Raw genomic sequence first — 16,573 nt, 5'->3', positions numbered from 1 at the left:
AATTGAGCAATCAATCAAGCAGGAAGTTGCCATCATAACGGTGATGCTGAGAAGAGAATAGCGCTCCTATCTGCAGGAACAGGAAAATCGAATTCTTCAGAAGTGGTGAGGTAGGGCCTTCATTTGGTTATTTTAGCGTAACAGCAGCAGAAGATAGCACTTATCTTACTGCTCTCTGGAAACACGTTTTGTTCCACGAAACAAACTCAGGGTTACTAAAGAGGAGTGTGAGGTACAGCAGCAACTTCCACTGCACACGGGTGGAGGCAATGACTTTAGCAATACTTCATTACTGGCATTTTACGTGGATATTCACAGTTAGGGGTATATGCAAAGTAAATACAAGTTTTAGGTGGAATATTATTATGCACAATACAAAAATAAATGTAATAAGTGAAGCGTCCTTATACAAAAGCAGCTACACAAACGCTTTATTGTTTGATGCTGAAGTTACAGCCACAGAGGAATCGAAAGGGTAAAAGCTTCCAGATACTTTTGATAGCACAGTTTACATTCCTTTGTAAAGATAGGTTTACATTTCTTCACAGACATTTAGTTAGTTCAGACCTTTTTGTTCTGTGGAGCAGGCTTTCTTTTGTATGCCAAATTTGAGTATGTGGGTATTTTCTGTAGAAATATTAGACCTTCAAGGTATCCAGGCATCAAGTCCTTGGGATGCAAATGAAAATGATATCTTTGCACAAATTGTAGTTTAAAGTATTTGTGTCGGAGACTGAAATCATTTGGTTGCTTCTCTATGTTTTTGTAACACTACAAAATTGGGCTAAAGCCCAGTTTTCTTTTCCTTCTGCTGGTGACAGCTACCTAATTCCAAGCTGTGATCTATGCCATCTCCGCGCTTTTTGTTTTAGCAATGTAACACAGAGTGGATTTCTCATATGACCTGTCTCTCAAGGCATAGAGAGAAGTTTCACTGCCTCTTGTGTTAACAGCTCGGACAAATCTGTATTTGCTTTACAGATTTCAGAGGAAGACTCCAGAGGCCATCCCAAAATGGGACAAAAGAACAGAGGTTGCCAGGCAGGTCTCTTATTCAGTACATACTGTGCTACTTCACCTAGCCACACCAATTGCATTTTAAAAAGAGGGAGGAGGATTGCTCCGTTTTCTTTCTTTTTAATCTAAATATTTGCATAAACTAGGGTAAAATAATATTGATATAAATTTTAAATTGCAGCAGATCCTGAAATTTAAATCATATGCTTTTAGAAGGGAATATTAGAAAAACATAGTCACAATCAATTATGCTTTGATTTAGAAGTGCTTATAACTGGCATACACCCTATTATTTTATATTTAGGAAAATATCTGAAGCAATTGCACACCTATTTATTTTTATCATAGCATTTCAAATTCACGCACATAACAGGAACTACAGAAATAATTTTAACAATAACCTGGTATATGACATACTCAAATTTAGAAGGGAAATCAGTACGAAATAAAGTTGTAATTCATTCAATTTTGAAAATTAAAGCCTTAACACTAGCAATTCTGCTTGATAAGGTAAATAAAAATGTGTATAGATTTTAGAAGAATAAATAAGTGTCCTTTAAAAAAGCTTCTTTTTACATATTCTATGGGCAGTCATTAAATACGAAATTAACAAGGAACATATGTTTCTTCATATGTATCATGAAGACATAGCCAAGAAATACGCATATTTTCTGGTAAAGAACTAAATATTGGAATCTACCTCAAATGAATGTATTGCTTCAGTCAGCACATTCTGCAAGTCTTCGCCCAAACGTTGCTGCCGGCTCCAGACCCTCCTGCTATTTGGAACGTGGGGGTGAGACCTTGCTCACAATGTTCTCCACTGAGCAACCGAGTCATTTAAAGAAAGTGGAAGAAGTAAGATCTGGGAGGTTTTTTTTCTTTTTAATTTCAGCAGTTAAAAAATATCAATGAAAAGAAAGTTATTGACTTTTGCAAGGGAGAATTTTTGTGCAAAAAAGGGAGATAAAAATAGTGTTTATTTTTTTCATATCTGCTTCTCTGCAGATGCAGTTTACATGCTTTATGTGATAAATTGCAAAGAAATGGTTCAGCAGATTTCTAACAAATATAATGTGAGCCCTTAATCCTATTAATTCAAATCAAATTAGATAATCATGAGATAAACAGCTATGTGTTGTTTCATTCTCTCACAGACATTTAAAGAAACAACCTTTTCGATAGAGCACAAGGATTATGGAAATGATGGTATTAACAGGAAAAAAAAAATTGTCTGTACAGAGCTGCTGATTACTTAGACATTTAAAAGGGGAATCTACACAACACAATAGCTAAAAATTTGTGATCTGTAAGGCCTTTGCCATGCAGAATCAACCAGAGGAGAAAAAATTGTCCTCAAGCCACTTATTTTCTTTTAGATTAATTAAGGCTGTTATTTCATCCCCAAATGGATTAGCTAGATTAAAGTCATGAAAGGAAACACTCCATTGTTTTAGGAAATTATGGCAGAAAGGGTAATGATGAATACAATGACCGTAAGAAAAAAAATATGATGACGCTCTTCAGAAGAGAGGACCTAGATCAAACTTCTAAATTAGAGAATTATTGCATTAGCTGCACATGGGATAGCTTCCCTATAAAACTACAACTCTACTCTTCCTCTGCTCTACGCCTTCCTCACCACTGGTGAAAAAAATACTTCTGCAGGATGTTTTTCCTTAAATAAAACATGCAGTTAGTCTGTAAACACACAGACTCACATGCCCAACCTGTAATTCGCTGTAATTTCACATAGACCTAGCACTCCCCTAGGCTTTGTACACTGGGCTTTTGTCTGTTGTTGAAAACTGTCACCACCTTCCCCTTCCATTGGTGGTGATATCCAGGTTGGTTATGGTCTAATACACATTTTTATAACCAGTCCAAAGGGACAGGCTGTCAGTGCAGGATAGGACGTAACAGAGTTCAGCAACTTGACTTGATTTACTTGGACTTGATTTAGGAACTTCCAGAGGAGTAAAGGGGGAAATCCAATTATGAAGCAGCAGGAATAGGCTATGCCCTCATACTTGGTTCTTGAAGATGAGGTCCGTCTCACTCAGCTTGCTGCTGAGCCCCATGGCTGGCAGCCTGCTCCCACAGGCGGTCCTATCTCCAAAGGGGGGCACACTTGGCCAGGAAAATTCCCAGAAACATTAGGAAAGAGATCTCCTCCTTGAAGCATCCTTTTATAGCTCTCACAGTGAAAGCTAAAGGGGCTGATTTTCCCTCAAGAGTGAGCTGGCACTTTGAGCCCCTGCAATGCAAAGAAGGGGGTTGGTCCACAATTTATATTATAAACATCATCATTCACAAAATGTTTTTCAGTTCATATGAGTGCCCCTTTAGCAGGATTGCTGTCCGAATCACTGCATCAGACTGAAATAAGCCAGTGAGTTGCTGGGCCCAAAGCAGAGTAGCGCTATGCCACACTTGCTTTGCATAAAGCTGGGGAAATCAAGGATATTGCACAGCTGAAAAGTCTGCCTGGGTACTACAACAAATAGCATTGTTATGCCAAAATCTAGATCCCTTTTCCCGAATGGGTGTTTCCCAGAAAGCGATGCTAGTCTATGGGTGACTAACAGCTAAAACATGCTTAAACTGCATCTAAACTGCTGAAAGCAGTACCATTTACTGCTGTTGTCAGATCACTTGACATTGCTTACACCAAAGCAACAGCTGAAAAAAGTAATGACAAACTCTGATAACTAACAGTTCATACAAGCTCCAGGATGGATTTGTCAGTATTTCTGTTCTTGCTGGAATCACTGCTCTATAAAACCCTCTATTAGGTCTAATGACCTATTAGGTCATTAAAAGAGCACGAATACTCAAAACGTCATGGGAAGCTAGGCTGAAAGTGAGCCTGGCAGAGGTTTCCTGGGTGATGGTGTGGTGGTGAACTGGTGCAACTTTGGGGATGGCTTGCCCCTGCCTCCCCCATATATAAGCAAAGCTGTGCACCTCAGACTGGAGGTCAATCAACACCTTTGCACCACCTGCCCAGTCAGCTGCCTTAAGGGGCAAAATCCCTGGAGGTCAATATTCTCCAACAGCTTTTTAGGCACTCTCAAGGGTTGAATCAAATTGTTTATGTACAGTAACACCAGTAAACTGATCTTAATCAAAATACAATAATCTTATTGAACGGTAAGACGTGCTCCTAACAAACATTACCGCTGCCTGTCTTGTCAAGAAGTACCTGGCCATCCACAGAGACAGTCATCTGGTTCTCCACAGCACATCATAGGACTGAAATGAATTCTTAGTTACAACCAGGGAACAGGAAGTCATGATATTTTTAGTTTGCAATGAGATCACTACTCTTAAAACTTGGCTTTGAGAAGGAGATATCTTCTCACCTTCTCTCTGCTACAACAAAAACAGCAAAGTCATCCTCTTCACACGCTATGTTGGCCACTTCTCTCTCCTCCTCCTCCTCTTCTCCACCCAGTTACTCATGTACCTGAATGCCAGGCTCTAATGTTTTACATTTTAGTGCCATTAGTTATGCCAGGGAGCACAGAGGTCACATAAAATGTGCATTTCACATACCCCATTAGAAATTGTATCATCAGTTCTCTGATTTTTGTTTCTTAGTTGAACTTAGTGAACACTGTCAGTACTTTAAAAGAAAAAAAAAAGTTTAAAGATTATGGATAACACACTGTCTTCCCAGGAACCTGCAAAACAGTAAAAGCATGTTAGTCAGAAATGTCTTCACATTTTATTATGGTATTGCGTCACTAGCACATTTTTAAATTAAGTAAAGTTTATTTATAAAATATACAACAATTGGCTAAAAAATAAAACAATCACACAAAGAGCCCCAACAGAAGGCAGAAGAGATGCACTTTATGCATGAAAGCATAGTGAGGTGTTTTCTTGTTATATATGCAGGGAAACAATTACCTATCCTACAAAGTAAGGTAGTAAGTAATATAACTAGTATCATCAGTGATTAGTGTGTAGCAGGCAAATAGAATGATAACAAAAAACATCAAGGACATTAAGAAAATAATGCAATAAGGAATTAGAAATAAGGAAATAATATCAGAACATAAATAGGGAAAATCCACTTATGCTTTTATGACTACAATAATACAAACAGTAAAGATATGGTTTATCAAAGCTATGGGACTTAAAACTCCTAATTTACAATGCCTGCAAAGAAGGGGTCTTCCTTGTGAAAAGGACAGAAAAAGAACAGTAGAGAGGTTCCAGCTTTCCTCCAGGTTTCCTTTCTTACTAGTTCCATCTTCAAACATAATAAGGAAAGACGCTTTCTTCGCACCACGTTATGATCTCTCCACTATCTCGGTGCCCCAACAGGCCCCAGTAACAAGGAGACTGAACAGTTCCCCATTCCACTCTTGCTCCCAGTGCCCACCCAGCACTCCTCCCAAAGGGATGGGGTTACAAGGATAAAACATCGTTGCTAAAGGGTCATTCCTGGCGCAGTGTTTTATTTGCAGTTCTTGTAAGGGGTAACGCTTACGGAATACTGGGCCACACACTGCCTACAAATCACACAGCGTTACTCAAATGGAAAATAAATCAAAGCAATGATCATAGTCCACAATGATGATAATACAGCCAGGTGCAATTTTAGACCATGATACCAAGGACTACACACAGCTACTGTCCCTCTACAAAACACAACACCAACTGCTAATAAACACTGGCCAGTACCAACCCTGGGCATGGATATTGTACAGTCTGATGAGAAGCACTGATACCTTATAAAGCAAATAGATTCTTATTTTCCTGGGGACAGTAGACCACAATGTGAAGAATAAACATTTCAATGAGTCATTTCCTGTGTTAGGGAAATGTGAACATACAGTCTAAAGGTTTAAGGCTATTAACAAAAGTCACACCCTAAAATACAATCTCAAATCACAGAATTAGTTTCATATTCACCTTGGAGATGAAAGCTGCTCTGGCACTACCTTAATGCTGCTGGCTCTTCTAATTTCAATGCTTGCCATCTGCTGCACTGAAAATCTGGGTTCAACAGATATTTGTGCTATACTTAACTGCAATAATTAACTCACGTGCTTCTCAAATGTCCTTTGCATTTTATCCGACACAGTTTGTTACTGCTCCTGTACCAGTGAAGACAAGGTTAATAAGGACATTCATATAGGAAAAAATGGAGTGTCACATTGGTTGCACATTCACAAGATATGGTTAGCTATGGGTTAGGAGAGTTCCATCAAACTACTCAAAATGATACCCAAATGGTATTTCATGTTCTAGTGACTGTAGTTCCTGACAACAAAACAGAAAATAAAGAACCACCCTATTGTTCTTGGTTTTGTTTTGAAGAAAATGATATAATCTCACTTCAAAGCATGAAATTCCCTCTAGGAGCTCCCACATATAAGTCTATTTACATTTTTGTTTGATGATCCAACTGATGTATTAAAAGTGCTGAAAAAGGAAATGTGGAACATTTTGTATAGCGCTGACTGGAATAGGATGAAACTTCAGGTTAATTTATTTTAAGCTCTGGTACAGTAGTTCAGTAAGTTATTCAAAATAACTCCTTGGCTCCTGGCATCACTCAAGTGTAAGGAAAGGTATTTTGCAGGGATTATATATCTCCCTCTTGCATCCAAGTTCAGCCCATACGGTAAAGGCAACTAAAATGCTAGCTTTGATAAACTGCCTGGAAATGGCATGTGGTCTAATGTAATACAGATTGACCTAAAACCGAGCGAGAAGTAAGTCCAGTTTCTCAAATAATATGTTACGGCAAATGTTTTCAACTGTTTCCTTATAAATAGATATTTCTACATCTTCCCTACCATGAAGAAATTGTGTCATAAATTAGCAGTCCTGACGATCTGCAGTGATCTAATTATTCGGTCCCGACACACTTCTGAAGCGCTAGGATCAATACCTCCCTGGGGTGCCAGGCATTCCAGGTCACATATTCCCTATTTGTACGTTTCTGTCAGAAGCTGGAGAGATACATTCCCAATTGTATTTCTGACTGTATAAATATTTTATCTCCTTTCATATGCCAGTAACATTTACAGGCTAATAAGACATCCCCTGCTTTGCCCTGACCCATCTGCCTCTACTAAAAACACAATTCTACCCGTATTTTTGCTTTTCCAAACAAATTACTGTTGCTTCCTGGCATGAGGTCATTCCAGGCAAATACTAGTACATCATCTCCTTCCTTGTCATCTCTCAGACTGCTATTGCAGATTCATACATAGGATTCTGTACACACATATCAATGTTGAACGATACTTGTGTGAGTCATATTCTCAGTGAAAACGGCAGAACTTTTCAGCCTGTGGACAACAATCCACTTCAACAGCAAAAGAGCTTGTCCATATGCCTTCGGGCCAGTATCACTCTTCTTGTTCTTAAAAACTATGCTTAAAAAATCATAAAAATATGAATATTTTAAATAAATGACTCTGAAAATATGTACTGTTTTCAGTGTTTACAAACTACAAACTCTTGATAATTAAAAGGCATTTTATCAGCAGTTTCATTTCGAATTAGTGAAGTCATATTTCCCATCAGGATAACAAAACCAACAATATTCACAGAGACAGCGATTACAGTTTCCTATATTAACCCAACAGGGAACGTGGCATTCAGCATCAAACAATCCTGTTGTTTCTTTCTCCAGAGTAATAACTTTCTGGATGTGTCAACAATAGCCAAGGAAAACCACTGCAGAAAAAGAGTTTTATTTACAGTGTAGAGAAAGTAAGCCAGAAGTGAAATAGCACCATCTACGTTAATAAGAAATGCATTTGTAAAACATGCATTTATAAAATGAGCAAACAAGCAACAAATTCACAGGCTTTCTAAAAGCTTAGGATATTAAGGTATTACAAAAGACATGTCAGTAGCGCTGGCACTCACAAATAAAAGTGGGTTTTATTAGACTGAGTTTTCAAAGCCTAGATGCTTATGAGGCACATTTTCCCAGCCTTTTAACACTTGCTTTAAAAAGTAACTCTCCAAAACAGCCATTGGGTCCTATTATCCAGCAACAGGAAGTGGTTAGTGTGAACCCAAATTCTCCCTGATTCAATATAAAATGTAATTAATTAGAGGCCTCAAGGTATCACAGACAAAAGCCTGTTTATATGCAAATTCTTCTTCTAGAAAAAGCCATACAGAAACTTCCTGACTCAGCAGATAAAGTAACATGTAAAATCATCCTGGCCTGTCTGACCCTCCTACAAACACATCTCACACCATTCCCAAAATGCTTGCTGCTGAGCAGGAAAGTGTTCAGGCTCTTGAACTTTCGTTCATTTTAACAGTTTTACTTAATGTAAAAATGTTTATAACATTCACACACCAGAGGAACACTTCAAAATTAAATCTACTAGGACTAGCATATGGGCTTGGCTTAAAGAAATAGTTTCTCACATTGTTTATTTCTCCTAAAAATGCAGCCAAACTAGGCTTTAAATTACATCATAGCTTTTCTTTAAAATTAGTGTTGGGGAAAAAATCCCTGAAAGGAGAAAGGAAAGTAAATTGTTCTGACACCATAAAAAGTATTTTTTATGAAAACTGTTTAAGTAACCAAAACTTTGTATTCTTAAAATAGACCTTGCCTAGTGACAGGAAGTATACACATGGGGGAGGAAAAAGTGTGAGGAATTTTCTTTCTTCCGCCTTATAGGACAGACAAAACAATCTCTGGACCATAGGAAATAACATAAGTTTTAGAAAATCCCAGTGGTACGAGTGAAAATACTTCAAATAAATCTGTGAACCCTCAAAATCATGTTAAAGGACAACAGATGTTCTCCACACTAGCTTGTTCATAGGCTCATGTACTCCCTAGGAGAAATTATTTATTTGCATCCATTAAAGTGAATATTCAGATCCAGGCTCATACAAACAGAGAAGCTGAGAATAATAGGCATAAGGAATGACAAGCTGTGTCTGTCCTCTCCTTTTTGAAAAGAAAGCTGAAAACCCTCACTGAATGTATGAAGATAACAGAAAAATACAGACCACTGGATATACTTTCTGCCAGTCTAATACCTTCACAGTGTAAAACAGAACCCACAAAAAAGATAAGTCTTAAATTTAGGCTGAAATCTACTTCCTGAATGACATTTTTCTTTTATGTTTCTGTGATCTGATGCACTAGGACCTTGGCTGATACGCTGCCAAAATTAAGAAAATTATAAGAAATTATAACTTCTATCACTGTAAGTTAATTCTGAAATTAAATCAGCGATCAAGATTCATCTTACTGTCATGAGCCCCCAAGCAGGAATCTGTCCATCTAACCACCTTCATTAGGAAGCCTTCCTATTAAATAAGGAGGATAACAATATAGGCCCAGATGTGGCCATGAGAGCCTAAAGTGACACACAAGTATCAAAATCCAAAAGCAGAAGCCTCAAAACTTTTCCTACTTCTGTAAGCCCCTCAGGTGTCAGACCTTATCTGAAGAATTAATTATTCATTTTACTCACAGACTCCTTAGGGAAAGTTCATCAATAATGCTGGAAGCAAGGACCAGAATACAGCCCAAGTCATTAGACTAAAAAAAAATTAGCTGTAATTAGGACTATACTCCTTATCTCTTGCATAAGTGATACAGCTTCCTCAGAAGTAGTAATGAATAGTCCCCAATTCTCCTTAGCAAAGGCTAAGCCAGGTGGCTGAGGAACTGTCCAAAGGTTAGGAGCTATGGATTTGAATTTTTTCAAGTAAAGCTGAACACAGAACAAGTCTCCTGTATCTTGTGCAAGCACTGCAATCTTTGTGAAAGAGTCAGCATGCAGATGCTTCCCACACCAATGAGATCTGGAAAGACAGGAATGACGCCACATTCCCTTTGTTGAATAAATGATTTAGGTACGGAAGTATGGAGTTTGTATGTCAAGCTCAAGATTGTAGATTCTTTTGTCTGCACTGCTGGAGTACCTAAAACCCCTCATCTTGGTGCACAGTGCCTGAGCCTTTGCAATGCTAAAGTCATTTGCAATTGTGAAGCCTGCCTTTCACTTGCAGCTCTGTAATCTTTCACCTTAGCTGCTGTGTATTTTTTGTAACTGTTCTCTTGCTGTTATTCTCTCAGCCTTGCACCTGCAAGCCCAATACTGTTGTTATGGCAGGGTCTTCTGGGAACCCGGAGATACTCCCACTGGCATGAGAATCACCCCTTCTTTCCTCCCTTTCTCTTACTCCTTGGCCATAGTTACACTACAGGACTCAATAATACATGAACAAGGTTTACCAATGAATCAGCACGCAGCACCTGCCCAGGATCAAAGCCTGCTCCAGTCAGTGCTAACAGTATCATAAGCAGGAGCAGGCTACAGAGAGTCTTGAGCAGGTCCTGTTGAAAACCATATAGTTACTAGGGGAAAGGTATTATAGGGGAATCCACTCACTGCACTGGAGAGGCCACCTCAGGGTGGAATGCTCATCTGGGGACCCCCATTGCTTCTCTTCCCTGCCAGCTGCTGGGAGAGTTTTCCCTTTTCTGTTTCTTTCCCCCAAAAGTAACTTTCACCCTTCAGAGTGAATGTATGTCATCAGATACAGATCCTGCTAAAAATGTTAATGCACGTGAACATGTCGACATTACTTGGGCCACCGTCTGTCACTCGTTCCTCCTGTCCCACTGAAAGTCAGCTCTTCCACTGTTTTCAGTGGGTAAAGTATAAAATCTAAGGGATCATACTACTACGAGGCAGCTCTGCGCAAGTGGGATGAACAGTCTAAGGCACCAAATCTTGTGTGAAAAAATATAGAAAAAAATGCAGTTGAAAAATATAAATCAACAGCTAATGATTAATCTTTAAATATCTCAAAGACCGAAAACTAGAAATATCTATTTGTTTAAATATTTCTACAAAGCTTTTTTCTATTTAATAAACTAACCCCTCCAAAAGTATACTCTAAAGCATATCTTTTTAAACATTGAACAATTTAATACATGTATCGTCATCTCACTCTTTCAGAAAAGGAACTAAATCTTTAGTGTGCACTTGCTGGAGAACAAATTCAGTGACTTTCTTCCAATGCCCTCCTAGCAATGCTCATTATATCCAGTAAGAGAGATAATTTGAATGTTTTAAAGGAAAATAAATTTCATCCCGACTTTCAAATATCTAAAACACTCACGTTGGCACAGTACTCGGTAGGTAACATTTAAAATATAGATGCTAGCATAAATTTAAAGTTTCCCAGCAGTAATTAATACAGGGAAAGCTACAACCAGTATGTTCTGCCAAACATACTAATTTGAAGGGAAGTTCAAAATTAAGGGGGTTTTTTGGCTAATACAGTCAAGATGATCTTCTTCTGCTGGTTTTTCTATTCACTAATATATTTCATCACCATGATCACCAATCAGAGAAACTAAAACGGGCAAGAGTTTAAACATATAAATGGATTTAGCAGAGAAAATATGATTTACAAAGAAATCTACAAACTACAGTCAATTCCAGTAGCTAAAGAGTTCAGAATGATCTGAACACAGTAACAGAAATTTAATAGCAAAACATTTCACTGACAGAGTTAACATTTTTATACCTTCTGTGAGCTTCACTTTCATCAAAACTGAATTTTCCGAAAACCAGTAAATGCAGTTTCAAGTCACCACCCATAAGCCCCTAACGCTTCTTACTAGACCTACCAAGGAACAATAGGAATTATCCACAAACACAACTGTGTGCACTATAATAAGGGTAGTGCATTGAATGGAAAAAGGAATCAACTCCAAGCACCTAACTGAGCTGTGACAGTGATGCAAGGAGATCTGGGAATTCTTGCTCTTAACATGCAAAAGAGGTAACACGGGACTGACAGGCACCTCTCTCCCCGCTCCTGCCTTCGTCTTTCTCTTTTCCCCTGTGAGATTTTTGCAGCAAGTAATTGCAAGTAACGCCGCTACAGAAATATGTTTATTTGAATCTTTAACAACATTAAATCGAATTCGTAGTTAGGCTTTGACAATTCTGCCTCGGTAGCACACAATCACAGTAATTTTGCAGCAAGTCTCACATTGCTTCTGAGGAAAGAGATCTAACCATACAACCCAGGAAAGACACGTCCTATTGCTAGGATTAGCATTTTTAGAAAACACATACTAGTACACTAGAAAATATCACAGAGATGAAAGTAAAATATTTGAGTTGAAAAGAGCAAACAACATTTTGTATTAAGTCTTTAACCTATATTTATAAACTTATGATTCAATGCCAGTGTCTCCTGCTCAACCTCCTACCAATAATTAACACTGCCAATCCAGTAACTCATCTTTTATGATTTCATAAGTTAAATCTAGTGTGTTTACTAGAATTCATTAATATTTATTTAACAGTGTACTGTAGAATCAAAAAATATGAGTATGTGTTTGTATAACATTAAGTAACAATAACACTGTGCAGGAACAGAAGTGGGAAACCCATACTTTCGCACTCATGAAAATGACAAAAGTATTGCAAATATCCTCCCATGTTAGATTTGGTTTGACCATGGTTATCCTTAAATACAAAAATGCTCTACCTACTCTGATAGTCCTTCACACAATTAAACTTGCTTAAATGCTGACAATATTTTAATCAATAAATCTGTTTTTACACACTACATTATGCAATGAGGTTGTGGAGGCTCCATCCTTGGAGATAATTCAAAAGCTACCTGGGCAGGGTCCTGGGCAACCTGCTCTAGGTGACCCTGCTCGAACAGGAAGGTTGCACTAGATGATCTTTAAAGGTCAGCTCCAACCTCAGCCATTCTGTTCTGTTCAATCCTTCCACAAGAATGTTAATTAAATATGAATTTTCAGATTGGTTTAGAAACTATTTTTAATCACTACAACCATTTTCTTTGAGAAAAAGGCATTAAAAATAGTTCTACAGGTGGATGATTAAATAGAGTAAAAATTTAATACTTAATTAAAAGGAGGGAGGGGGAGCAGAAAGGAGAGAAAAAAGAGGACATTTTATATCAAATTTTATCACTCAGCTAACCCAAGAAATAACAAGAACGGAAAGAAAAGGAAGACAAATAGCCCTTTATCAATATACTGATTGTTCACTCTGTCTCAACACGAACTGGATGTCTAACAAACTGAAAGTAATAAATACCGAAGTTCAGGAGGTATGATAGCTTTTTTTTTTTTTTCTTTTTTTAAGCAAAAGTCAGAAATCCCTTCCTCCGCCCCTCACCAAGATTTATGATTATACAATGCCAAACAGCCACAGGATTACTTATAGACATCCGCATCAGTATAGGTAGGTAAAGTAGAAATGAATAAATAATATGTGGGGAGATAAAACTCAATTCAAAAAAACCAGTAAGTTATCGGGAAAATAACGAAGGGGAAAACACTGTGCCAGCTTTAACTTCTGCAATATATTAGACAACCAACAGGGACTGAATATTAGTGTCAGTTCTAAAGGCTGGGCATAATATGCTACTGGAAATGTTGATCTCTGATTTTAGATCTCTTTTGGTGGGTGAGGAGGCAGTTCATTTACATGGATAAGTACTGACTGGAAGTAAAGCAGTTTTGGAGCACCTAATTTGTGCTTGCAAAATCAGCTAAAGCTTAAAATTCAACCTGTAATTCATGTCTAACTTTGTCATGTAAATTCTGGGTGCATATGACTTAAATGTTCCTAATGCAACATTAACCTTTTACGTTCTATCACTTCAATATGAAAAACAACTATTTCAAAATTTATCAGTAATTACTTGGACTACAGGAAAAATCTTGGTCCCACTAAGGTCAACAACAAAACTCCCTAGATTTCAGTATGGTTAAGATTTCATGTCTAAGATGTCTATACTTGATTGTATACGTGAGAAAGGCAAAACGTCAATTGAAACTTTTAATTGTAAATGGAAACTCATTCTCCGAAGGCATATCTCTTCACTTCCACACATCAACACAAAAATAAAGATCACAGAATACAAGACAATTAAAAAAAAAAAAAAAAAAAGCGGCCACACAGTTTGAAGATCAAATCTTTCTTTCTTTCCAAGTTGTAGCTTTACATTCAAAGCTGAAGTTGCTGCATTGCATTAAGAGTATGCAATTAATTTAATTCATCTTCATCATTTGTATCCCCTGGCAAAGTGAGCTCAGGTGCAACATCTGGTTTTCAGTGAAGACCTTTTGTTACCTAGTCTTCTACCTGTTTCCATTACAATACAATGCAGTCAAGAAATATGCCTAAGGGTCATGTAGTCCATTATCCAATAAACCGTGAATTACCTCATGATCTAGTATTACCCAATAATAAGAGAATTTGCTCATGATCCACCATCAAAAAAAAAAAAAAACTTCAAGACTATATGCGGAAGGGCTTTTTTGTTTGTTTGTTAAGATGAACACACAAACATCTTGCAGTTATACAACTGAGTTAGCTACTTCAAATTTTACAAACCTTATTTACAGTCACGTTGGTAATTAAACAAGCAAGTAAAAAGCTGAACCAAAATGTACATGAATTAGAGTGTTGCAAATGTCATCTTTTAAGCAGGATTTATGCTCTGGCATCCTTATCATCATTCTGCTTGGCTGGAGAGGATGCTTTTTATTCTTGATGTTAAAATGGAAGACATTCAAAAGCTATACTTTAACTCTTCTTCTTCGGTGATCTTACAAACCAGCAGTTAAATACCATCTATCATCTTTTGCATAGTTCAGTCCATTTGGACATGGCTAAATAATGACTTGAAAAACAGTAACTATTACAATCATATTTCAAACTCTGGGAACCCAACTTCTAACAAGTTCTTAGAAATCAAATATGGAGTCCATATAATTAAGTAGCGGCCTCTTCTTCTGCTGCTTTATTGGTAAGTTTTAGTGATAAACACTTCAAGCAGGAGGTACTGGCAGTCGTCTTACTATTTCCATAGCTGTTCTTAGATAGGCTTTAGCCTGTAAAAACAGAAAGATATATTTAGCACCTTTTATTTTCTACATGAAGGAATATTTTAAACCTTGTTAGGTATATGGTCTTTCACATACATTCAAATAAAAAGAAAAATGTTACAATAAACGAGTTCTATTTTGCCTGTTTTGTGTTCAGAAAAAATATTACAGTAATATATAAAATAACTACAAGCATTACTTAAAACATCAAGGGGAAAAATAAAATCTAACTTGGCTATTATTTTTAAAATTCTCTATTTGACTGAACAATCTGCCTTAAACAGCAAATAATCAACATTCTTCTGGAAAAAGGAAGCCACAGGTACCACTGCAGTACTATTTGTTATAAACTTCTGTCACCCTACAATTTGAGATGTGCTGCACGTGATGTTGAGACAGAATCAGAGAAAACTACATTCCAGAAAAATTCAAGTGAATTAATTCATTATGGACTAGACTACACTATAGAATTTCCTACATAGGCATTAAAAATAAAATTATTTTGGAAAAGAACATCTTCCCAAGTGACTGAAGGTATTAGAAAGAATAAATTCCGCAGCACTAGAATCCACGTGGCAAAAGCACCCTGTCACACCAAGCTACAGCATTTGGTAGTATGCTATAAGCTGGATGGTATAAGAACACAGAACTGTAAGACTATCAGGAGTGGCCCAGTTAAAGCAGACTTCTTTTAACATCCTTAAAAAGTCACAGAGCCAGGACCATGACTGGTCTACCAACAAGAATTCATAGATTTAAAAATCAAGAGACACGTATAAAAACTCTGCCTAAGCTCCAGCACGATGCAAACCACAAAATGAAACCCAGTAATTCCTGTATCAAGCTTGACAAATTGTGGTCGAAATTGAACACACCTTTTAGAAAGGTCACCAACCTTGATATAAAGATTTTCAAGTAAAAGAGGGAGTATGTACTGCATCTCTTGTACACTGTTCCAGAGATTGATTACTTCTGTTGTTAAAAACGTACACCTTATCTACAATTCGAATTTGTCACACTTCAATTTTCAGCCTGTGCATCATGTTCGGTGTTTGTTTAGTACAATAAAAAACTCCTTTACTATTCAGCTTTCTTCTGCTCTGTTAGATAGTAACCAAGGTATTTCTTTGCCTTCTCAAATGAGCCTGCATTTGGAACCCACACTGCCAACCGTCTCTATTTTACTGGAAGAAATCACAAAAATATTCCCTACTGCACTTATCTCCCTGTGTCTCCTACAGCATTCTTAGGTGGTTCTGACTGCAAGTTAGATGAGCCTTTAATATACTAAGCTGACAGAAGACATACGAGGGCAGAGCTTGAGAGGCAGGAACAGGGGGAGAGGGCCAATGTATCACTTAGGCTACTAGCATTAATTGTCATCAGCAGAACATACTCGGGTCTGAATCAGGTGCAAGCCTTTCAAAGGGCCAGGCACCCCTAACACGCTTTCTAGTGCTTGCTCCTCACACTCATTTTTGTTTTCTGTCTCAGCATTCACATAATCTTAAAACTAAAACCAAAGAATGTCCTAAGTGCGTAAGGAATGTACATACCATCTCTTCGTAGATAACAGAACATGGAAAATGTATTATGACCACAGCTGACTAACCAAAGGGCTTAATCCTAAAATGATTTGGACAC

The 16,573-nt window shown here is 37.5% G+C and overlaps 1 protein-coding gene across 2 annotated transcripts in view; it reads right to left on the bottom strand.

Annotated features, from left to right (window-relative positions):
• Window positions 1-11,929: 11,929 nt before the first annotated feature.
• Window positions 11,930-16,573, bottom strand: part of NUBPL (NUBP iron-sulfur cluster assembly factor, mitochondrial) — a 101,983-nt gene continuing 97,339 nt past the window's right edge. For both annotated transcript variants that reach the window (XM_009669971.2, XM_068946420.1), the window contains exon 11: window positions 11,930-14,935. In XM_009669971.2, coding sequence (XP_009668266.1) covers window positions 14,873-14,935 — 63 coding nt within the window. In that variant the 3' untranslated portion in view covers window positions 11,930-14,872. The remainder of the gene's footprint in view (window positions 14,936-16,573) is intronic.

This window comes from Struthio camelus, chromosome 5, assembly GCF_040807025.1.
Source record: "Struthio camelus isolate bStrCam1 chromosome 5, bStrCam1.hap1, whole genome shotgun sequence".
Lineage (NCBI taxonomy): Eukaryota > Metazoa > Chordata > Aves > Struthioniformes > Struthionidae > Struthio > Struthio camelus.
The sequence above is the reverse complement of the archived record's forward strand: the minus strand, read 5'-3'. Positions and strand labels throughout refer to the sequence as shown.